The sequence below is a fragment of the Pimephales promelas genome, chromosome 4, assembly GCF_988280905.1.
Source record: "Pimephales promelas chromosome 4, fPimPro1.hap1.1, whole genome shotgun sequence".
Lineage (NCBI taxonomy): Eukaryota > Metazoa > Chordata > Actinopteri > Cypriniformes > Leuciscidae > Pimephales > Pimephales promelas.
Window position 1 is genome coordinate 28,324,167 of NC_142772.1, and position 23,063 is coordinate 28,347,229.

The window sequence follows — 23,063 nt, forward strand, 5'->3', positions numbered from 1 at the left end:
TGAGAAAAAGAACAGAAAAATTCCCAGTGTTAAATGAACACTGCTCAATGTTTTTGAGCCCACACTCAGAGAGTGTTAAATGAACACTGAAGCAGTGATAAAGTTAATGAGAGATAATTAAGTGATTAATTTAGCCGGTGATACAACCTGCTAGCCTGCATGCAACCGAGGTTGTCTCGGCGAACCAGATAAATGTCTGATTGTCCGGCTCAAGCCGCATGTGTTTTTAAGTGTAGAAAATGTGGTACTTAGGTTGGGGTGCTCTTTGGCCTGTGGTGGTCAGACCAAGAGAAATGCCTTCAAATAAACTGTCTGGAGATGATATAGGTCAAGAACGCGCTGAAACGCTTCCTCCCACACATACGGGGCCACCCTGTTCTAGTCTGCTCGGACAACATGTCCGTGGTTTCCTACGTGAACCACCAGGAATCTCTGCAAACTGACAGAGTGCCTTTTTGTGTGGGCCCATCGCTTGTTGCGCTCGCTGAGAGTCACGCATGTCGGCCCAGACAGACTGTCCAGGGACAACATTCCCCCGAGAGAATGGTCCCTGCAGCCTCAGATAGTCCAGTCACTATGGCGCCTTTTCGACAAAGCGGAAGTCGACCTTTTTGCTTCAAAAGACAATGCTCATTGCCCGAGATTCTTCTTGTAGAGCGAATTAAGACACGCTGGCCCACACCTGGCCCAAGCTGCTGGCTATACACTTTTCCTCCGATCTCGCTGTTACCTAAGGAATTCAAGAAGATCAGGCAAATTGTCACTAAAAGAGTTAAAACAAGAACACCCATAAAACCAGCGATGAGCCAGCTTCACACAGACGTTGTCATCTCAAAACCTTCCCCCTTTCCAGCAAGAAGGAATTCCAGCCCCCCGTCGTACACACACACAGACTTTTCATGAACTTCCTCATATAAAGACATTACTAAGATATATTTGATATATTTTTATGTTGGCCAGGTCCTATTGGGGTAGCCTACATATGGTCCTATTGGGGTGCATATGACATATGATTTGGGGTAACTTAAGTGTGTAAACAGTAAGCTGTATCTTTGTAATTCCTATTCTTTGCCATGTTATCATTTTAATCAGCTTAGTCTCACCGAATTAACTAGCTACAGGGAATTACAGTAAAATGTACTATTCTATGACCAGCTTTCTGGCTTGAAACTACATCTTTTCTGGTCATTAAACATTATGCCCGACGAGAAGACAAAGAGTCGTAAAAACTCCCTCCAAATGGGCAGTTTCGCATTGGCTCACACACCTCTAGAGGGTCGGTTGTGACATCTTCATGCTTTAAGATCATCAAGACCAGCTCTCTCTTCTTCCTCTTTCTTCAGACCTCTCTCTCGGACGTCTTCAGTTTGTCCTTTTCTTTAAGTCTTAGTCTTTTGTTTATCCTTTTCTCATTCTACTTTGTTCATTTCCACAGATGAGTAATGCACTTAGCCTGAATTATTTCTTTGGTAACTTAAGTCAAAGACCTTTAACTCTTTGTTGAATTGCACACTCTGGACCCATTTAGTCGACCACGTGACGCTCCTTGTGCACATTTCAAAGTCCTTTTAATGTTGCAATCAAAGCTACGTGCTTTACAAAGTCATTGATACTTAAAAAGGTATTGTTATAGAACAGGGAAGTTAATCCTCGTGGCCAGAAGAATAGCTTCTATTGAAAGTCTATAAAGGAGGATAATTTTGTGAGGTTTCATGGAGATCGAATGATCAAGTTTGCTGGACAAGCAGATGATTCGATCATAAATGAATCCCCTTAAAGATTATCCTGACAATCTATCTCTTTTAGATAATTGACATATTGATATTTAATATAATTCTTATGATTGATTATTGATAGTACAATTGTTCATCGCATTCAATTGTTCATAGAAAACATTGGCAACTTATTCCCTTATGGGTATTTTATACTTTGTAGGTGCACTGTAAAAAAAAATGTGTTCAATTTACGGTAAAATACCGGCAGCTGTGGTTGCCAGAAATTTACCGTATAAAATACGGTAGCAAGAATTTACGGTAATAAAGTTTTACAGGCTTAACTTAAAATTTACAGAAATAAACCGCATTTAATTATCTGATATACTGTTAAATTATCGACCATTTGAAGTGTAAATATCTGTTTTATACCATTGTAATATACTGACATCCATCAATCACAGCAGTAATAAGAGTCACATGATTTAAGGAAACTCATCACATGTAGCTCTTTCACAAGAAACTTAGAAGCGGCGCCGTGTCATTCACTCAAACATTAAACAACATCATGGACACACATGAAATTTTAAAAAGGCAATAAACATTAATTTAACAACATTGAATGTCACATAAAACCCCAATGTACCTAACTGACAACGCAATTCTCACCCCAAGCCGTCACGTTTGACCATGCTTCAATATTTGACGCTTTAGGCGCCCTTTAGCTAAAGGAAAGCGTCAGTTAGATGACGCGGTTAGGTTTAGGTCTGGGGTAGGGTTACACGCGATCCTAGGGCGTCATCTAACTGACGCTAAAGGGCGCCTAAAGCATCAAACATTGAAGCATGGTCGAAATGCACCTAACTGACGCCTTGGGGGCAGAGGTGGAAGTAACGAATTACAAGTAATCAGATTACTGTAATTAAGTTGTTTTTTCGTGTACTTGTACTTTTATGAGTACATTTTTTAGTCTGTAATTTTCCTTGTACTTGAGTACAAATTAAGTTAAGTAATGTACTTCACTACTTTAAAAATCCCATTAATTACTTGTACAATTTGAATTCAACAATTATTCAAATCTTTGACCAGCATTTGGGTATCCAATGGAAATAACTGATTGTGGGCGGGCCAATAAAAACCCTTTGGAGTGGGAAAAAAGCCCGGTTTCTGGAGAGCTATTAGTCCTCACACGTCCTTCAGTTTGTATTTTAGTGTTATCAAAGAACTTTGCCGTTATGGACATGGAGATTTGAGACGCTGAATTCATTGAAAATTCTGAAGAAATACCAGATGATGAGTGCCCATGACCCCACATGGAGGAGTTGTTCTTATACAGAGGAAGGAAAGGAGATGTTTTATAGAAACTTTGTTTCTGCAGTGATATGTGATAGTTCAGTTGTTGTTGTTTTTTAAAGTTGGGTAGACCTCATGATAATTTGACTAAAAACATCACTTGAAACATGGGCTTCAGCGTTACTCAGGTGACAAGCACATATACCGTAATAAAAAGATTTAGCATTGTAAAGTAAGATTAAAAAGTTATATTGTATGTCATTGTCAACACATTGTTTTATTAATATTGAATCCGTGTTTTAAGCTTAGAATGAAGAGTTTAATAATGACTTTCATAAAAAGAGTATCTTGCCGGCCATGACCCATTGGCATAACAGTGTAACTGCACTAATTGACAGTCTGTCTAGATGGCACATTTGTGTCAGTGCTAAATGCTGATAACTTTTGAAATATTAGTAGGGTACTTTTGGAAATCTTTATTGTAAAAAAAAAAAAAAAGAAGAAGAAAAAAAGAAGTTTATGAATAAAATAACCCAATAAGCTTTTTTATTTTGCATTATAATTCATTAATAATAATTATCATATTAGACCATTTTTATAACTTGGTTTCCATAAAAGTAAATAAATATCACAGGCTAAAAGTAATTAGTAATTAGTAGTTGAGTAGTTTTTGAGAGGGGTACTTTGTACTTTTACTTAAGTACATTTTTAACACCAGTACTTTTGCTTGTAATCGAGTAATATTTTAGCAACTACTTGTACTTGTACTTGAGTACAAATTTTCAGTACTCTTTCCACCTCTGCTTGGGGGTGAGAATGGGCTGTAACTGATTAGAAAAAGACTTAGCAAACTATGAAGAAACAAGTTATTTCAACAAAAATATTTCAAGTGTGGAGTGTCACGCGGGGAATTGTGGGAATGTTGATTTACGTTTTTCATGAAATTTACCTTAAGATCTATCACAGTTATTTACCGTATAGTAAGGAAAGATTCTGTTAACCAATTAACAGTTTTTCACTGTAGCATTTTTACAGTCTTTTACTGTGATTCCCGATCATTATTAATTAGTTAAATTATATTCCCTGCATCTGAGCTAATAGGAATATCCCAGTTTCCCTAGTGTAATATTGCAGCTTTCACAAGAGCGCTATTGTTCCCAATATAATCAACATGGCAGAAGACATGACAGTAGTATTCTACGATTGTGAGTGTGATGGATACAACAGTGCAACAAGTGTCTTTTGGAATTTTGTTTTATATTAAGTAAATAAATCATAATATTATTTAATATTCTGTTTTGTTTCACTTAGTTCCTGTTTCTCTGCTCCATTTAGTTTTGGTTTCCTTGGTTACTTATTATCTCCTTGTTTTCTATGGTTACATATAAATATCACCTGTCAGTCATTATGTTTGACTTATTTAAACTCCCTGTTATGTCCCTTGTCGGTTCTCGCATGCAATTTATCCTGTTTCTCTCTGTTTCTGAGTGTTATGAAGATCAAATAAATACTATTCTGAGTTCATATTCCGTCTCGTCGTGCGTGCTACAGATTGTGACAGCAAGAAGAACCAGTGTACTTACCAGTGTATTTTTGCATTAAAGTTAAGCCAATAAATGCAGTTATTTATACAGACTCTCTGACAGCTTTATTAAGTGGCCAGTCAACAAGACAAGGATTAATATATGAGATACTTAAAAATCTACAGAAAATTTGTTTAGTCCTGAGGGTACATGGATTGTCATGAAACTGCACATGGAACATGGACAGAGGTGATCCAAACGCAGGCTTTATTAAAGAGGAGAATCCAGAGACCGGTACAAGGAAACAGGCAGGGGTCAAAACCAGGTAAGCAGTCCAGATCAGCAATCAAACAATTCAGGGATTAGGCAAACGGGAAGACCATACAGGCAGAGAGTCCAGGAACCGTGAAACTAGGAAATACTTAGGAAACTAGGAAATACTAGAAAAACACTCGAAGCAGTCAGACAATACACACAATACTGAGCCCCGAACAAAGGGGAAACTCGGGCTTAAGACAGGTGCACTAAACAAGATAATAAAACACAGGTGCATGAAATAAACCATAATCAGTCCAGGGTAAAACATGAATGAAACAATAAACTAGGAAGGAGTGCCCCCCAGAGGCTCAAGCGGGCACTCCAGCCGCAGATCATCACATGGATATGTGGGAGAACAAGGAAATGAAATAGTTCACTGAGTAAAGCAGAAATAAAAGGAAAAATTAAAGAACAACATGAATGAAAAGTGGCAAGAAACAGCTGTTTATATAGGCTAGACTGTTTTTTTTAACAGTGACATGCAACATTAGCAGATTTGAAAATGACTGTTGACTGTTTGTGCCTCAACTATTCAATCACAAAACACTTATTTAAAAAGTGAAGTTCATGCATAGACTAGCTTCTTTCCTATAGAATTACATCTCACATAGACATTTCTAAGCATCATTATAACCTGTTACCTGATAAATTATATTCAAAATTTAATTTAATCATGCTGTCTACTATACATGTAGTTTTGGTGATATTTATGTATGGTGTTGACATTTATAGGATAATTTGAGCAGCTGACAGTTACTGCTGAAAATCACAAAATGCTAATTTCATTCTTCATTACTGTAAATGAGAGGCAGACAGTGTCAATTAGCACAGGATTAAATAACAACAACGCTGTTAACCTAAAAAATATCCAATAAGTGCAAAAACGACAATGAGGAAAGAATTAATGAGAACACATCATTTTGAAAGAACAAAGTGTTTTTTTGCTAAAAATTAAATTAAAATACAAGAAGAAGAAAAATGTTTTGTAGCTTTCTGGACTGTGAGTGACTTTCGATCTCCATGATCTGCAAGAATGAAAGACAGCTTATATAAAATATAATACCATAGATTTTTGTTTTATTCCTTCACATTCCTTCATTTATTTTTATAACCATAATTAATACCGATATTGCATTAAGAGTGAAAATTGCTTGGGATACTTACAATTCAAGCAGTGATATGAAGTCAGTTTCTGGAAGGGAAATTAATATATTGTATGAATATATTGTGTTAACTACAATAAAACACACATTCAACTTTCACTTTGGACCCTTTTCACACATTTGCTGGTTTCAGAAGAAGAAGTTGTCATGAATGGGTCAACTTCAATAAAGACTACAGCAAATATGATTATTGCATTCCTGATTTCTGGAATAGCAAATAAAAAGAAAAATACACTATAGCTTTCCACAAGTTTCTAAACGAGAAAAATATATAAAGAGATTGATTACAACAGTTAGAGAAAAAGGTGTCAAATTTAGCCTACCCTACCTCCCTGTATTTATGTTGTATGTATTTATTTTTTATAAATAAAAGTACAGTGTTTGTACATTTTTAAAAAATTGTAATATAAAACCTTTGCTAGATTTTTAACAGGAACGCATTATCGCATGCCTACCTTTGATTTGAAGAGCTGTGCAGTTTTAACAATTGCATTATCATTCTTCTGACATATCAGTAATTTATTATCAAAAATCAGACAGTCCACTGCAAGTGTGTTCTCTCTCTGTATAGCATTGTTGCTGTCTGGGATAACTCTCTCAGGGTCAAACGTAGAATGGAGTATCACCATGATGATTGGCTTGACAGCTGTAAGGCAGTTAAAAGTGGATTGTTAATTGGATCATAAAAAAACAAAATCGGTTAATTGAATTAATTATGTTTTATTATTAATCTAGCTTCCCACTTGGAATATGATCAAGGTGCTTCATTGCAGCGTCAATGTCAGTTCCAGCACGAGAAACAATGGGGCAGAAAAACAGCATGGCTTGACATTGCTCACTGGAGACCTCATTCAGACCAGATACTTTCTTACGAAGACTTTCCTTGAATTCATCTTCAACAGAATCCATTGTCTGTCCTAAGTCCAAAATAAGAAGAGAAAGATAAAACAGTTAAAGAACAGATACAATTTAGAATATTCCTAATAAAGACAGTGTTTTAATAGTTACATCTTAACCTTTCAGTAACCCAAACTTTCATTAAAACGTTCTTAAACGTAAAATGTGACAACGACAAAAAACGCTGCAGTAAAATGGTTTGATATGAGGTGTGTACTAATTACTGTATGGGACGTCTACTATAAGAAGTGGCCATTGGTTTTTTTTATTACTTATTAGAAATAAGGACTTTCTAGGCCTCTGAAGTCGAATAATGTGACATAACTCCAAAATGCTGCAGTAAAATGGTTTGATATCCTGTGTGATATACGGTGTGAATACTGTATGGGACGTCCCCTATAAGAACTAACCATTTGTTTTTTCTACTTATTAGAAATGAGGTCTTTATAGGCCTCTGAAGTAGTAAAATGTGACATATGGCTAGAGTAAAATGGTTTGATGTGAGGTGTGTATTCTGTATAACATATAAGAACTAACATATAAGATCTGTCTCCTATATAAGAAATAACTAGTTTTTTCTATAGAAATTTGGCCTTTAGATCTATATATGAAGAGTTCAGATGCAAAAGCCTCTAAATGCCATTTGAAATTTTCTTCTAAAATGACAATTTTTATCAAGCTTGTATATTTAAGTTCAGTAATTTCGCTTAAATGACAATTAATAGGTAATCTTCATTGCCATTTAAGTGAAATTACTGAACTTAAATATACAAGCTTGATAAAAATGATCATTTTAGAAGAAAATTTCAAATGGCACTTAGACTTTTGCATCTGAACTCTTCATTAATATTAATTCTTACTAAATGCATTAGAGAGCTCTCTAAATGAATTGCTATAGTAATAATGCAATTGCAGAGCTCTTAAATTCAGTTCAAGAGCTTTCTAATTGAATTGTTACTAGTAAGAATTTAATTAGAGAGCTCTCTAATTGCAATTGTCACTAGTAGTAATTGGATTAGAGAGCTCTCTAATTGTAATTCTTACTAGTAACAATTCAATTGTAGAGCTCTCTAATTGTAATTCTTACTAGTAACAATTCAATTTGAGAGCTCTGTAATTAAAAATGAATGGAAGTCAATGGTGACATATGACTATAGTAAAAAATCATTTGTTGAGCTCTCTAATTGTAATTGTTACTAGTAAGAATTGAATTAGAGAGCTCTGCAATTGTATTTGTAATAATTGAATTAGAGAGCTCTGCAATTGTATTTGTTACTAGTAATAATTGAATTAGAGAGCTCTGTAATTGTATTTTCACTAGTAAGAATTGAATTGTGGAGCTCTCTAATTGAAGTCTTATAGTAACAATTGCATTAAAGAGCTCTCTAATTGAATTGGAGAGCTCTGCAATTGCATTCTTACTTGTAAGAATTGAATCAGAGAGCTCTCTAAATCAGTTTTTAGTAAGAATTGCATTAAAGAGCTCTCTAATTGACCTTATGCACAGCTGCACTACTTCCTGAACTTAAGCCAGCTCCTTGTTTCCTGTCTGCTATTATTGGCCAAACTTGATTATTTCAGGTGTGTCTGATTATTGTTGCCATGACTACTGAGGTCAGGCACACCTGAATCAATCAATTTGGTAATCAATCAATTTTGATCAATCAATAAAAATTTGGTATTTGTGATCATTAAACTGTGTATTATTAATGAATATATAAAATATATTGTTTTTGTTTTATAAAATTTAACCAGTGCCAATTAAAATAAAATTAATGAATTTAAATGGATGAATAAACAAACAAATGTTGCCCAATTGTTATTTTTCTTTATTTGTCTTTATTTATTATATTTTCAATGAACGATTAGTTACCTTTACATCAATAAAAATGGGTGTCTCAACTGTACCATGGTGTCTCAACTGTACCACATATGGGTACAGTTGAGACAAAGTTGAAACAAAAAGCACCTTATTTTTATGAGCTAATTGTGGAAAATATAAACTACTTATGAGTAATATTGATTGATAATATCTTAGTCTACAAGCTAATGAAATGTCATGTGGCATATCATGTGGAAATTCAGGTCTTTTCAGTATCTATTTTTGTGTGAAAAATCAAAACACAAAAAGTGTCTCAACTGTACCAGTCTACCCTATTTCTGATATTTCATTTCGGCTAAAACACCATTAATGGAAGATTTCCATTCCTTTTTATAGTTCTGTGATAAGACTAATGCACTTTAAAATCTCATTCACAAATAGCAGGTTAAGTTCCAGAGGGATACAAAAATATACATCGCTAAAATAAGGCATAATGAAGCATATAGCCAACAGACTGCTAGGCTAGCCTATACTTACTGTTTTTCTTCTTCTTCAGAGGCCGAAAGTGTAGCGTAAGGTCTGGCTGAGCGCTGAATCATGAGTCATACACCTTATTCAGAGCAGCGCCATGACAGGTATGAAAGTGAGGCTGTGAGGGATAGACTTACCGTGTTTCCAATGGCATCCGCTGTAAAAAGCTGAATAAAACTGCTAGATAGGCTACTTACGATTTTCCACAGCTTACATTGTCGGGAGTTTTTTGTCAACTGAAATTTCTTGGAAAGATATTTTTTCAGTGTTTCATGAGCAGAACAATCCGAAAACACATTAAATAACAGTACAGCCCATTGAAGAGATGCATGACTATCCCTCACAGCCTCGCTTTCATTCTCATTAAAAATCAAAGATGGCGCTGCCGTGAATAAGGCGTATTGAGCAACACTTTCGTTTTTAGGCTGATTCAAGCTTAATGTTCTTTCTCTTTCGTTTTTGACTCTACTGCGTGAATAAACCTCTAAAAGTTACAGCACATTTGGCTGCATGCGTCTGTAAGCTGCTTATGTAGGCTAATAATTGACAGCAGAAAATAAATATTGTATTAAACAATTTAATAGGCAGTTGTATGTAAAGGTTTGTGATAGCTACAGTATGGATTTTCACAAAATAGGCCTAATTGTGTTACTGTATTATTGTATAGGCCTAAGTTCTCTTTCCTACACTTAGTCTAATAAAATGAAAACAGCACTATAACAATATAGAAAGTGCAAAGTTCAAAAAATAACCTGTGATCTAAACAAGCTTGACACAATTCTTCTTAAAAATTTCTGTTTTTTTGTTGTTGATGTTGTTGTTTTTTTGTTGTTTTTTAACCAAAATAAACTCATGTTCCAGTCTGTGTTTAACTCCTGTTTTAACCTCTCTCAAACACATTTACAAATGATTTAACACAAGTAGCCTACTTACAAATCTTGCAGTGGGATATCTTGAAGTATTATCTCAAAATGTCCCTTTAAGTTAATGTTCAATGTTTTAAGTTATATTTAGTGTAGGCTATATAGACCTAATCATCATCATCATCCTCTGATCTGCGGACAGTTAGTCTAGCACTGACTAATTTAAAAATGTCAATGCCAAGATAACTACACTGTGAAAAATCATCATCCATGTGAGAGCTCAATGGTTATAGCCAGGCTATTTTTCCTCAAGAGTAGGCACTTGTAGCCTGATATATTGTTATTTAGCAGATCTTTAGCAGTTTAATTATTAATTTAGAGTAGTATTAACAATAAATGTAATAGGCTACACCCCCTGTAACTGGGGCCATCTAGTGGGCCCCTGCGAATAAGGCAAGAACCGCTGTTTTAGCCGGACGATCATGGCTCTCCAGTTTGCTAGATGTCAGTCGTGCACACTCAGATTGCCACCACAAATCAACCATAGACAGTAAAAGAAATCAACACAAGAAAAAGAGTGGTTATATCGGGATCTCTTAGCCTAAAAATGTGGCAAGAAAGATGGGACAGAGAGGAGAAAGGCATTTATATCAAATTCAAAAGAGTGCAAAAATAACTAGATTAGGTGGTGGGCTAGGAAGAGAGGAAACTGTAATAATGACAAATCACTGAAAATTATAGGAAAACATGAAACAGGCTTGTGTGGTGTCAGGAAGTGGAGTCAGTGGAGCACATAATAATAAGATGTAGGAGGTATGAGGTAGGCCTACAGAGAGTGATAATGAGGAATAATTTGAGGGAATTAGGGGTACAAGATTGAATTAACATTAAAAGGAGTGTTGAATATAGGTGACAGAGCACAGGTTAGAATAGGCCAATTGTTAACTTTTTTAAGAGAAACTGGTGTGTATGATCGGTTATGAGGATAAATAGGGATATAGGAAAATGTGTAGGGAAATTAGTGAATGTGAGTGAGTAATACGGTGGGGTTTTTTTTTTTTTTTTTTGTTGTTGTTGTTGTTGTTTTTTAATGTGGAAATTAGATTGTAAGCCTAATGTCTGATTCACACTCCGGAGCAGAAGGTGGCGGTAATGCACCAAAAGCTGGTTGCCAACCGCCCTTAAAAACAAAGAAGAAGAAGAAGGATCTCTTAGTAAACTTCCGGGCATGGCGGAGAAGAAAATAGCCGGTATGTTTTCCTTGGTGTGTTGTCTGATAATAGTGCATGGTAAAAAAAAAATGAATAGGCCTAAATAAATATAACGCAATACTCGTAATCTCTTCCCAGCCCCGTGTTTTGTTATTTGCAGCAGAACATGTAAACAGCCTAGCTATTCATCATCACGCTATCAGCCCTATTCGGTAACTTAAGCATTGTAAATCCAGCTGCATGATTTGTCCTCTTCAGTCCGCTCGCAGGATCCCGGCCAACGGCGTGTGCTGGACAGTGCCACGCGCCAGCGCCGTTTGACCCGCCAGCTCGAGGCGCTCGAGAAAGACAACTTCCAGGACGACCCTCACGCGAGCCTCCCGCAGCTCGTCAAGCGGCTGCCGCAGTTCGACGAGAGCAACGAATCGAGTCTGTTTTTTGCATCGTTCAATCCCCATCCATTTGCACGTATTAATATATCGAACTGTATCCGAGTATGTTGCGTTGACGGTTGTGTTGTCTTTTAATTTCAAGGCAAGCGGAGGAAGAAGACAAGAGGTGATCATTTTAAACAGAGGTTCCGCAAAAACTTCCAGACGCTTCTGGAGGAGGAGGTGAAGCAATCGCATCTTTCACTCATTAGTATTGCGTGCTGAAAAAGTCCAACACAACCCTGTCTTTTCTATGGTGAACGTTACGGAATCTCAAAAAAGACCGGAAAAAAACATAAAGAACATGATCCGTAGGACCATTAGAGATAGTTCACCCCAAAAATAAAACTTGGCCATCAGTTACTTTCCAAGTTTTTTCCTCTTTCCAAACCTGTATAAATTTCTTTCTTCTGTTGAACACAAAATAAGATATTTTGATGAATGATGATAACCATACATTTGGCGACGGTACTCAATGACTTCCACAGTATTTTTTTTCCTACAATGGAAGTTATTGGGTACCGTCAACTGTCTGGTTATCATCATTCTTCAAAATATCTTATTTTGTGTTCAACAGAAGACACTCATACAGGTTTGAAACAACTTGAGGATGAGTAATGGTAAATTTAATTTTTGAGTATACTATCCCTTTAAAATGGCAAATTACTCATAAATCATGGTAGCATAGTTACTGTTATGACAGTACAGGACTGTAACAGGATGTAAATATTAATATTCTGAAGTAAAGTTCCAGGGCATAATATAACAATGTCACAACACAAACTTATGATTAATTCTAAAATAATCTAGGCTGCTGCTACTTTTCTTTTCGGAGTCCTGGAAATATTTCCATGCCATCAACATCCTCTTACACCTTTTTTGTTTTCTTTTTTTCTTCCAGGACTTGAGTGTTAGTGAGGGTCCAAACTATCTGACTGCATGTGCTGAGCCCTCTAAGTTTCCTCAGCGTCATTTCTGTGCAGTGTGCGGCTTCCCTTCAAACTACACCTGTGTGTCGTGTGGATCTCGCTACTGCTGTGTCCGATGTTTAGGAACACACCACGAGACCAGGTAACACACTCGCTCATGCATTTGTGGCTGGAAGGCAACACACTTTCTCAAAAGCGATATCGGATAATAGGAACACAACTTAAACAATAAGACAACTCAATTTTGTTATCTAATTTCAAATCTGTATGACTTTCTTTTTTTCTGCGGGAGACATTTTGAAGAATGTTTTAACTTTTTCTAGAAGTAAAGAAAGTCATATAGGCAGTGTTGGGGAAGCTACTCTGAAACTGTAGTTTGACAAGCTACAAGCTACTCGTAAGTTAAAGTAGTTAAACTACAGTCAAGCTACTCTTTTAGAAAAGTAGTTAGCTACACTACAAGATACTATCAAAAAGTAGCTAGCTACATTGAAACTACTTTTGCTTTTCTGAACAACGTATATTATTAATAACTGAATAAGTGTCTAAGGAAGGACAGAAGGGGACAACAATACTTTTTGAATTCATAATTTTATTGCATTGTTTTAAACGCTAAATGTTTTACTTAAAACATTTAGTGTTTAAAACAATGCAATAAAATTATGATCTCAAAAAGTATTGTTTTATTACACACAACACCCAAATATCTCAGAATGTTTGTCAAAAGTGCAAAATTCCAACAAATAGCCAACAACATTGCAAGAACAAAATATACATCCAACGTAAATTGCATGTAGAACATTTTCTCATAAAACTTGGACAAATAATGCCATGGGTAATTAACTTTAGTTGTTTCTCCATCCTCCAAATCTGCCGTCACGTCACGTCTTGCTCCATCATCATGTGTGTGTCAACACACTTCTGTACGTCAGTGAACCGTAAGCCACAAGATGCGTGATTAAACAACAGGTGGCGGTAATGGCAAAATAAATATGAGTTTGCAATCTAACAAGAAGAAGAATATAGCATCTCGCTGATTTGCGCAGGCTCGACAAACACAATGTAGCCCTTGCTCGAGCTACACCGCTACTTGCTGCAAAAAGTAGTTAGCTACTGGAAAAGCTACACTGTTTAAAAAGCAACTGAGCTACAGCCAAGCTACTGAAAAATTTAGTTAAGTTAGTAGCTTCGCTACTTGTAGTTAACTACTCCCCAACACTGGATATAGGTTTGGAAGAACATGAGGGTAAGTAAATGACAGGTCAAGAAGATGAAACAATGAAAGGTCAAGATGATACACCAGTAAGGCATATGAAAAACTGATTTAAGCAAGATCAATTGAGTGTAAATTGTGCTTGTCTTTTCAGGTGTCTAAAGTGGACGGTATGATCGGTTCATCTGTCTTGAACTCCTATCTAAAGCAAAGCAAGCTAATGGTTCATACTGCACTCTTACAAGCTTATGTTCCTCAAAAGCATCACCGCTATTTACCTGCACAATAAACATATTGAGGCATATATTACTAGCAGTCCTAGGTCTGGTTACTAAAATAATGAATATCGGCCATGCACCCCTTTGTACTACAAATAGGCAGTACTTCAATTGAAAGTCCATTTAATCGGATGAAACGGATAGAACATTTGCCAAACACACACAAAACCAGCTCTTGTTTTGTAATTCAATGTAAAATATTCGTCAAGCTTTTGTATGTAAATATATGTACATAATTGTTTATATTATTGTTATAAAATGTTGTCTGAAACAAATAAATGAATAGATGTGGTAAAAATGTGCTGTTTTTATGATCTGTTTGACATACATTGAGAGGTACTTTTAAGACTTTGTGATTATAAATGGCATCACCGAATTTAAGGTAAAAGCATCAAAATACGTTTAAAAAATCATCCATGCATCCAATATTAAAATAATTCTGAACTGTAATAATGCCATACAACCCCCAAACTTCTTCATACATATATCCATGATTGCACTAACAATAAACTAATATTACATTTCTAGTGCTTTAGCAGGAATTACTTTAAAACAGTAACGTTACTGTGATGAAGGTTAGCAATCATTTGATTTCTTTTGTGTGTTCTGTTAAAGGAGTACTAGTTCACTTTTATTTATTTTTTTACTCACTTTCTTTTTTACTTTACTCATTTTTACACCCACTTTATGTCATCCAAGATGTCCACGTCTTTCTTTCTTCAGTCTTCAAAAGAAATTAAGGTTTTTGATGAAAACATTCCAGGATTTTTACCATATAATGGACTTAAATGGGAACCAAACGGTTCAAGGTCCAAATGAGAGTTTCAGTGCAGCTTCAAAGCAGCTTTAAACAACACCAGACGATGAATAAGTATCTTATCTAGCGAAACCATCGGTCATTTCAAAAATGAATAAAAAAGTTTAAGTTTTATAAGCACAAATGCTCGCCTTGCTCTGTTCTGTGAAGAGCGTTCGTGACTCTCCTGTTCAAACTCGTTCATCAAAATGAACAAATCTTTTTTTGAGTCATGACTCGAAGGGTCTTAGATAATACCCTTATTCATCGTCTGGTGTCGTTTAAAGCCCTTTGAAGCTGAACTGAATCTATCATTTGGACCTTGAACCGTTTGGTTCCCATTGAAGTCCATTATATGGTAAAAATCCTGGAATGTTTTCATCAAAAAAATTCATTTCTTTTTGACTGAAGAAAGAAAGACGTGAACATCTTGGATGACATGGTGCTGAGTAAATTATCAGCAAAAGTTTTTTTTTAAAAGTGAACTACTCCTTTAAGGGACATACACAGTTCAATATGAATAGAGCATAAAATTGCATTCATTAATTTGGTTCATAATGAGCTTGGAGCATCATTTTGGAGAAATTCTAAAAAGCTAAAACATTCACATGGCATCAGTACAAAAATATGTACATTTTCCTCTTCTCGTATCTGTCCCACATTATATTCCAGACAGCGGTTTCATTAACTTTGTGTTTTCCAACATTTCTATATGATGCGCAGCTCGTGTGTTTCTGCCAGTCCGCAGCTGGTCTTGTGTCTGTGGAAAAGTTCAGACAGAGCCGTCATGTATAAACTGTGGTAATGATCCACCTGTTCCTGAGATGGACTTTCAACCTGAGGCACAGTAATGGGATGGCCCACTGGAAGAGATGAAGGAATTGCAATCATACAACAGTTGACTGATTCAGCAGCAGACAGATTGGTAAGTGTCGCTACCAGAAAAATAATTTGAGAAGAAAATATTGATGTGAGAAGTCTTTCGAAACTGACCCACGGTTGTGACAGGACGTCTGAATGGCAGGAGCAGCCAGCGCCCCCCAGTGAAGAGACAAGGAGCAAAACCCATGATCTGCTTAAAGAGAGCCTGTAGCCGTCGACCCACGCTGCCCTCAGACAGAACAACCTGCGGGAACAGCTCGTTCTCGCCAAAGGAGTACACAGGAACCAGGTCAGCCCTGAGTACACAGCAAAAAAGAAAAACAGAAAAAAAAAACCGATTATGCAGTCAAATCAAACGTGAAAGTGAAAAGTATTTAAGTTGGCAGTTGCAGCTTAAAATGTGTACATTTTATTTCATCTTTCAAGTTGTTATTGCTGATATTTCCAATAACAATTGATTTCTCCAATTCGGTTTCATTCAAGTTCTGCCTCCTGACTTTCTAGTTCAAATTATTGCCATCCTCTGTTTAGAGCAGTGTTTCTCAACCTGGGGGCAGCAAACTTTCAACGCTTAAAGGGATAGTTAAAAAAAACCCAGAAAATAACGACTTTATTCAACTATTCATTTTTTTCTCTGTGGCCCTCGAGTGAGTTCACTAGTGTAAAAACGTAAGCTTCTGTTGTTGTACATCAAACGCATCACACACCAATAGTGAGCCTATGTGTGACGTAGCTCTACGGTATCACACTACATTAAAGAGTAACCAGACACTAAACCAACTTTTTTTAGTTAGTGATCCGTAAGAATGGATCTTTATTAATACCAGTCATTGATTCGAGTAACTTTTTTGACATTTGTTTATAAAGTGTTCAATTTCTACAATATATGGTGTAAAAACATATTAGTTCTGCCCTCTTCAGGTTGAACGGTGACTACTGCAGTTGAATTTTCCTATTGGATGTTCCGCACTTCGTGACGTACGCAGGTTTCAGCTCACCACGCGAGCTAAGCTCTTGGCAGTATAAAAACCATCTTGTGTCGTCAGAACCACTGTAGGGAGTCGGGAATTGGAATTGAGAGTATTGAAAATGATCAGGATAGAGTGTTTTAGCATCTATTTCGTCCCCTCTATCTCCGCTGGGGTCAGCCCACTTTTTCAGCATTTTCAAATATTGCCAGTGGGTGGAGTCAGGCTCTGACCAGGGGTTTAGTTACCCTTTAACTGACTCGAGGCCCACAGAGAAGGATGAATAAGAGAAGGATGATGAGTCATTATTTTTGTTTGTTTTTGCGCTCAAAAAGTGTTCTCGTTGCTTGATAAACATAAGATTGAGCCACTGTAGTCACTTGGACTATTTTAACTATGTCTTTAATAACTTTTCGGGGCTGGCAATATCTTAATTTGTATTCTGAAGATGAACAAAGGTCTTACGGGGTTGGAACAACATGAGGGTGAGTAAAAACTGACAGAATTTAAATTTTTGGGTGAACTATCCCTTTAATATTATATAAAATAAGACAAATAGGGTTTAAAATAATATATGCAAATATATACTCGGCAAAATGTATGTTGCCATTGTACTTATTTTAGTTTGTTCCCTCAAAAATGGCCATTTTTATTTAAGAAACATGTTCTCATGGTCTTGGAAAACCCAGATATACAACGGAAATTCACAAGTATGATTTATAGACCTGGAAAAGTCTTGGACATTTTTATAATGAATAGAAATTTGCCTAGTTCAAGCTCTAGAATATTTTATTGGAAATAAATTAGAATAGTAGAGTAGTTGCTATTTGTGAGACAAAATAAATACATTTAAAAAATGCAATTGCAAATTACCAGAGTCATGTAAATTCATTGGTTATAAAACATGTAATAAATATATGAGATTAAAAAAAAGAAAATTTGAAATTATGGAATGCAATTATAATTATTTTAAAAGAATTGCCTCTCATAGTTTCTGTGAATAAAAAAGTTTGGAAATGAGCGGCTTTGTTATTACAGCAGAAGCACCAGAAACATCTTGGTGGTCTTTTATATCATATTTGACAATGGGCAAAGTCACAAATATTAGGAGCTATTGGAATCAGAAAGGGAGAACCACTGATTTAGAGCATTTGGGAGAGGGGTCAGAAATTAAGATACTGGTGAAATGAAACTAGTTTTCCCAAAGGCCTGGTTGAGAACCACTGGTTTAAACTAGGGCTTTATATTTCAATCAACTGGTGCTCAATCTTCTAGTCTTGTTCTTGTCTCTTTCTCACCCATGCTTAAGGGCCAGTCGTACAAAGCCTTTCCTGTGTTTCATGACTACTGTGTTTACTCCTGGAGACGAGGTAAGTGATTCCTCTGCCCCACCAATGATGATGACCACAGCGTTACCCACACCAGTACGGCTCAGCAAGTAATCCAAACTCTCCTTACTAACAGGCAACAGACCTGAAAATGAGAAACAGTTAGAGAAACACTTTGTTTTCTTGTCTTTCTCGCTCAGTGTTGCTGTAGCCGTTTTTTTGTTTTGTTTTTTTTTACTGACCTGCACACAAAACATATTCTCTGAAGAGAGGAAGGCAGAAAAGTCCAGCCAAGATTGCAATTGTGGAGCGTATTCCAGGAAAGGTTTCCGCAAATCCATTATGGTCTGTGCCGAAGCATGAGAATGCTCCCACACACATGATGCCATGAGGGTGACAACCCAAAATATAGTTCTTACTGGGATTCAGTTCAGCAGTCTTTACCAGCTGAAGGAATAGCGAGTCAAAGAGGGAGATAAAGAGAGAACAACAAGGGTAGGAGACAAAGAAGATTCAAGGTTTTTTTTTCAGTAACTGGGTATAATGATTGTGCTATTTACCTTCACAGGAAAATAGTCTCGGAAGTGTTTCCATACTTCCCAGTTTCTCACAAACTTTGTTCTTCTGCCACCTAGTGGACATATAAATCATTAGCATTTTTTTTTTTCAATTCTATCAGACAATGAAAGCTATTTTAATATATTTCATATTGAATTGATCTTAGGTCAACCTGTGAGTTTAGATGGAAAATCCTAGGTCTGAAACTAATTGATAATACGATTATTGATTAGAAATTGAAAGTAAATAAAAAGTAAAGATAATAATAATAAAGAAATAAAACACTAGGGGTTCTCAGCAAGTTTATGATACTCCATCAAAGTACATGATAAGATCAAGGCATTCTTTTCCTTCATTAATTTTAAAATTAGATAAGTAATGAGCAATGAAGTAATGAAAATAAACGTAAAAGTTTGGAAGTGTTTTCAGGAATCCAAAGAATAATAAATGTTAACTGCCAAGTCATGCATTTCATCTTTCCTCAGCGCAGAACTTTTATTTTACGGTTATATCCTTATCTGTAAGTTCACGCAAAATGTTTCCATTTTGCATTAAGATTTGTCCTGACAGTCTGCGTTAAACTTCATGTGTGTCAAAAATCACATTGGAGAGCGAGACAATTAATATTCAGTGCAAAATCTTTTATTTTGCTTAAATATCTGTTTTTGAACACTAAATTTAGTTTTAAAGTCAACATGTAATTCAAGTACTTTATTAGATTGGTAACTGTAATGGTATAACATCATGTAGTTATTGAATATTTTCAGACTTTTTTTTACATTTAAACAACCCTTTTCGCACATAGCTCTTTTGCAAATAGCATATATAGATATATTCACTATATATGTTTTCATAGCATTCAGTTGGCAGGTTTGTTTGAAGGGTAGCATTGGGCAGGATGCATAATAGTATGTTTTGTAAATAAATAAATAAAAAAAGGAAACTTGTCTTCAAGTCCGATTAATCAAAGAAATAATCGTCCAACTTGTCGATTAATAATCATTAGTTTTTGCCCTAGAAAAGTCTGTGATCATATGCTAACCCTCAAGTTGTTCCAAATCTGTCTGACTTTCTTCTGCGGAACAAAAGATCTTTGGTAACCAAACAGGTTTGGTGACCATTGACTAAGACATTCCCCAGAATATCATCTTCTGTGTTCCTCAGAAGAAAGTTATTCAGGTTTTTAGGGCTGCACGATTAATCGCAACAAAACCGCACGCGATTTATTTTATGCGCAGCTTGTCAGCACAGTGTGGCTGGTCCGGTAGAAAATCCTACGCCAAATATGCCCCGCTGCAGAAGTATAACACGCATCATTCCAGGAAATCACTATTGCTGTAGCTGAATAAATAGATTGAAACGCTTTGATTAAACATGACTAATAAACACACGACTGCCTTATTCTGTTTATGGAGCACATCAGTGCTTTCAGATGACAAACTGAAACAGACATAGTGTTGTAGTCATAGGTCGACCTCGCTCAGGTGTTTGCCAATCATAGATCTGCCAGGAGATGTAGAGAACGGGGATGAGCCACAGAGAGGTGAACATCAAGTAGATCATCAGCAGTACACAGGCCACTCCTGCATAAACACACATGAGAAGCATCATGGAAATTTCCATATAGCACCCCAAAGTAACTTGTTTCCTTAGTTGTTTTTTTCTGTGTGTGTGCGCCCGTGTGCGTGCAACAGGTCTCACCTAAAAACAGAAATGAAAGCACCAGTTGTAAAACACTGATATCCTCGATAAACTCCTTCCATTGAGACTTCGCCTCCTTCTCCTTTAAATCTGAAACTGATAAAAAATAGATAAAACATTGGAGAGGCAGAGGAAACCTAATATGAGATGTCTCACATTAAGTTTGTTCAGTGTTTTAACTGCTGAATCCGAATCACATGTTTACTCCAGTTGTACTGTGTAATTTCACCAAAGCAAGTGGTAAAATAATGGTAAAAATTGAATACTTCTAATTGTGAATAGTTTAGGAAAATATGTGTAACCACAGGTGGTAGTACAGTATTTGAACCATTGACCTGAGCCTGTGCAGGCAACAGAGACCTCAGCCGTCAGATTCACTCACTGCAAATCACAAATCATACAAGGTGAAATACCTTCATTGGGCAAGCTGGCAGTCTCAGTTCAGTAGGCAGCAAGATAGATATGAACCTTAACTTAGCACTAAAATGCCACATTTTAAATGTGGAGACACAAAAATGGCCTGTGATTGTCTTTGTTTAATTTCTGTTATTTAACATTTAATGCATTTCATTATATTCTATCACAGGCCTTTTAGTTATAGGTTTAGTGACTCGGTAGATGCATGTCGCTGTGACCTGTATCTGTGTTTGGATACCTGACTTGGTTTCAAAGGTGACTGATTTTAAATGTGTAGCTAATTTGAGATTTTATTCATGAGATTCATAGGCAGAAACATCATTGCAACTTTCAAGGCCCAGAAAGATAGTAAATAAATTTGTTAAAATAGTCAGTGTGACTACAGTGGCATAACCTTAATGTTACAAAGCGATGAGAATACTTTTTACAAAAAACGAACAAAAATAACAGCTTAATTTAACAATTTCTTCTCTGCCGTGTCAGTCTCCTACACTGATAATACATTTCTGCGCCTTGAATATTTCTGCCTATGGCTGGTTCAGAAAGCTCTCGGCTTTCATCAGAAAGATCTTAATTTGTGTTCCAAAGACGAACAAAGGATTTATGGGTTTGGAACGGCATGAGGGTGAGTAATTGATGAAAGAAATTTCATTTTTATTCAACTATCCCTTTAGTAATTAATTTCTGACAACAGTAGTTGGTAAGTGCAACTTGAAGTTCAGATCTTTTGTTGTACCTGGGATGTGTGCAAGAGCACAAAATCCATTACTCATTCGAGAAGACCCCATCACTTCGTTTTCTGACAACTGATGTTTTATTTGTCAAAAACAAGATGTTTGTGAATCAATTCGGCATCATTTTGTTCCTATATCAGCACATCACAAATCTTGAGTGCTACATTTAGATTTAGATTGAGACATTTAGCTAAAGGTGTTATCTTTATATTCAAGATGCAGACTTTGGATGTACATAATTTTTTTACAGGGAAAAAATGAAGCAATGTTACTTCGGAAATTGCTTAACTGTAAGTTACCTTATCACACACAGTGAGAAATTATAGTTAAAGAATAAAAAAAATTACTGTTAAATGAATGAATTATCATTATAAATTATAATATATAAATACTGAATGTTTTACTAGTAAAAATCAATATATTACTGTGAAAATCTGTAAAAAGATGTTTCCAGAAATCCTCGTGACTCATGTGCACTTTTATATTTTTTTTAATTCCGTCTTAATCAGTTATATACATTGTTTTGTGACATTTTATGTTTAGTTTATGTCTATATTAAGTTTGTGTTTGAACTGTTACCCTGATGGTATTTTGTGGGTAATGTACTATACATTGCCTATGGGCTGCAGTTAATTAGGTAATTGTTAATAAACAATACCAATCTTAATGAACTTTAATTCATCATGTGGCTTTCTATTTTACAACCTGTCTTTTATGGTGCTTATCAGCATCACAAAGCAGATTGTACTACTTCAAATAAATTGGAAATAAAATGTAAATGTACAATGTATAAAATTTAAAATGTATATAAATGTATAAAAAAATAAAATGTATACAGCTATCCCCAAATGCCTTTCATTAATCATGAAATAGTTGTATTGAATGTAAACGTGGCACTTGAAAACTTCAGTGTAATATGACAACAAGCAAATATTTTTCTTAATTTGGACATTCTGACCCGCATTATTACCTTTCAGCAATTAAAATACGCGGTTGGATTTATTTTATTCACTAAAAATATAGCCCATCTAGGCTACGTGCATACTTGCAACATTTGGTGTTATAACAGACAAGCAAATTGATCATAAAAACATTTGGGCCTAATATTTAACCAGAAACGTATAAACTTTGAAAGCTGCGTTTTAAATCATTTTCAAATCATTTTTACAGTACTGACATTTGCGTGAACCTACCGTTATCTGTGCCCATTAAGTGGTCAATAGTGATCCCTGTAGCAAACGATTCCTCTTCCTCACATTCTCTGACTGAAGCCTCGCGTTTGTCTTTTTTGCACTTTGATCGGTTCAATTGGTCAAACAGATAGCGATTCGCTTTCTAATCGCGCCATTGTAAATGTGTGTGGCAGTATCAGGACTGGCTATCTAGTGTTTATCTCCAGCCACATGCATCTTGCGTCCGTATGACTCACCATTTAATTACCATTTGCTTGAACGTGAATCGTTCATAAACAATGAAGAAAGCATCTTGATTCTTT

General features: G+C 35.8%; 3 protein-coding genes across 4 annotated transcripts; 1 reads left to right on the top strand and 2 right to left on the bottom strand.

The window, feature by feature from the left end:
* Positions 1 to 4,609: 4,609 nt before the first annotated feature.
* LOC120469756 (uncharacterized) lies at positions 4,610 to 6,933 on the bottom strand. The gene is made up of 4 exons (XM_089130220.1): positions 6,753 to 6,933; positions 6,465 to 6,655; positions 6,011 to 6,038; positions 4,610 to 5,871 (listed from the first exon to the last, which is right to left on the bottom strand). The coding sequence occupies exons 1-4, from the start codon at positions 6,916 to 6,918 to the stop codon at positions 5,798 to 5,800; spliced, it is 459 nt and encodes a 152-aa protein (XP_088986346.1). The 5' UTR covers positions 6,919 to 6,933; the 3' UTR covers positions 4,610 to 5,797.
* A 4,302-nt stretch (positions 6,934 to 11,235) lies between these two features.
* On the top strand, positions 11,236 to 14,924 carry znhit1 (zinc finger, HIT-type containing 1). Its single transcript, XM_039658970.2, has 5 exons — positions 11,236 to 11,372; positions 11,592 to 11,762; positions 11,868 to 11,947; positions 12,666 to 12,835; positions 14,061 to 14,924. Exons 1-5 carry the CDS (start codon positions 11,351 to 11,353, stop codon positions 14,080 to 14,082), a joined length of 465 nt encoding a protein of 154 aa, XP_039514904.1. The 5' UTR covers positions 11,236 to 11,350; the 3' UTR covers positions 14,083 to 14,924.
* Positions 14,925 to 15,688: 764 nt separating this feature from the next.
* mogat3b (monoacylglycerol O-acyltransferase 3b) lies at positions 15,689 to 22,896 on the bottom strand. Of its 2 annotated transcripts, none has more exons than XM_039658967.2 (8): positions 22,762 to 22,896; positions 20,418 to 20,507; positions 20,192 to 20,299; positions 18,719 to 18,789; positions 18,401 to 18,605; positions 18,129 to 18,303; positions 15,974 to 16,158; positions 15,689 to 15,843 (listed from the first exon to the last, which is right to left on the bottom strand). In XM_039658967.2, the coding sequence occupies exons 1-8, from the start codon at positions 22,775 to 22,777 to the stop codon at positions 15,689 to 15,691; spliced, it is 1,005 nt and encodes a 334-aa protein (XP_039514901.2). In that variant the 5' UTR covers positions 22,778 to 22,896. The 2 variants fall into 2 exon arrangements, with proteins under 2 accessions (XP_039514901.2, XP_039514900.2); XM_039658966.2 differs by having other exon boundaries at positions 20,418 to 20,513; positions 22,762 to 22,894.
* Positions 22,897 to 23,063: the final 167 nt, after the last annotated feature.

Bases quoted from the DNA above. Each gene is read 5' to 3' on its own strand.
- LOC120469756 (XM_089130220.1), bottom strand. From the start codon at position 6,918: ATGGATTCTGTTGAAGATGAATTCAAGGAAAGTCTTCGTAAGAAAGTA. The intron at 6,039-6,464 runs GTAGGCATGCGA...TTTCCCTTCCAG, and splicing joins CACAGCTCTTCAAATCAAAG to AAACTGACTTCATATCACTG. The intron at 5,872-6,010 runs GTAAGTATCCCA...TCATTCTTGCAG, and splicing joins TTCATATCACTGCTTGAATT to ATCATGGAGATCGAAAGTCA.
- znhit1 (XM_039658970.2), top strand. From the start codon at position 11,351: ATGGCGGAGAAGAAAATAGCCG. The intron at 11,948-12,665 runs GTGAAGCAATCG...TTTTTCTTCCAG, and splicing joins AGACGCTTCTGGAGGAGGAG to GACTTGAGTGTTAGTGAGGG. The intron at 12,836-14,060 runs GTAACACACTCG...TTGTCTTTTCAG, and splicing joins GGAACACACCACGAGACCAG to GTGTCTAAAGTGGACGGTAT.
- mogat3b (XM_039658966.2), bottom strand. The intron at 18,790-20,191 runs GTCGACCTATGA...TATGTCCACTAG, and splicing joins TTGGCAAACACCTGAGCGAG to GTGGCAGAAGAACAAAGTTT. The intron at 18,304-18,400 runs GTCAGTAAAAAA...TCTCATTTTCAG, and splicing joins AGAATATGTTTTGTGTGCAG to GTCTGTTGCCTGTTAGTAAG.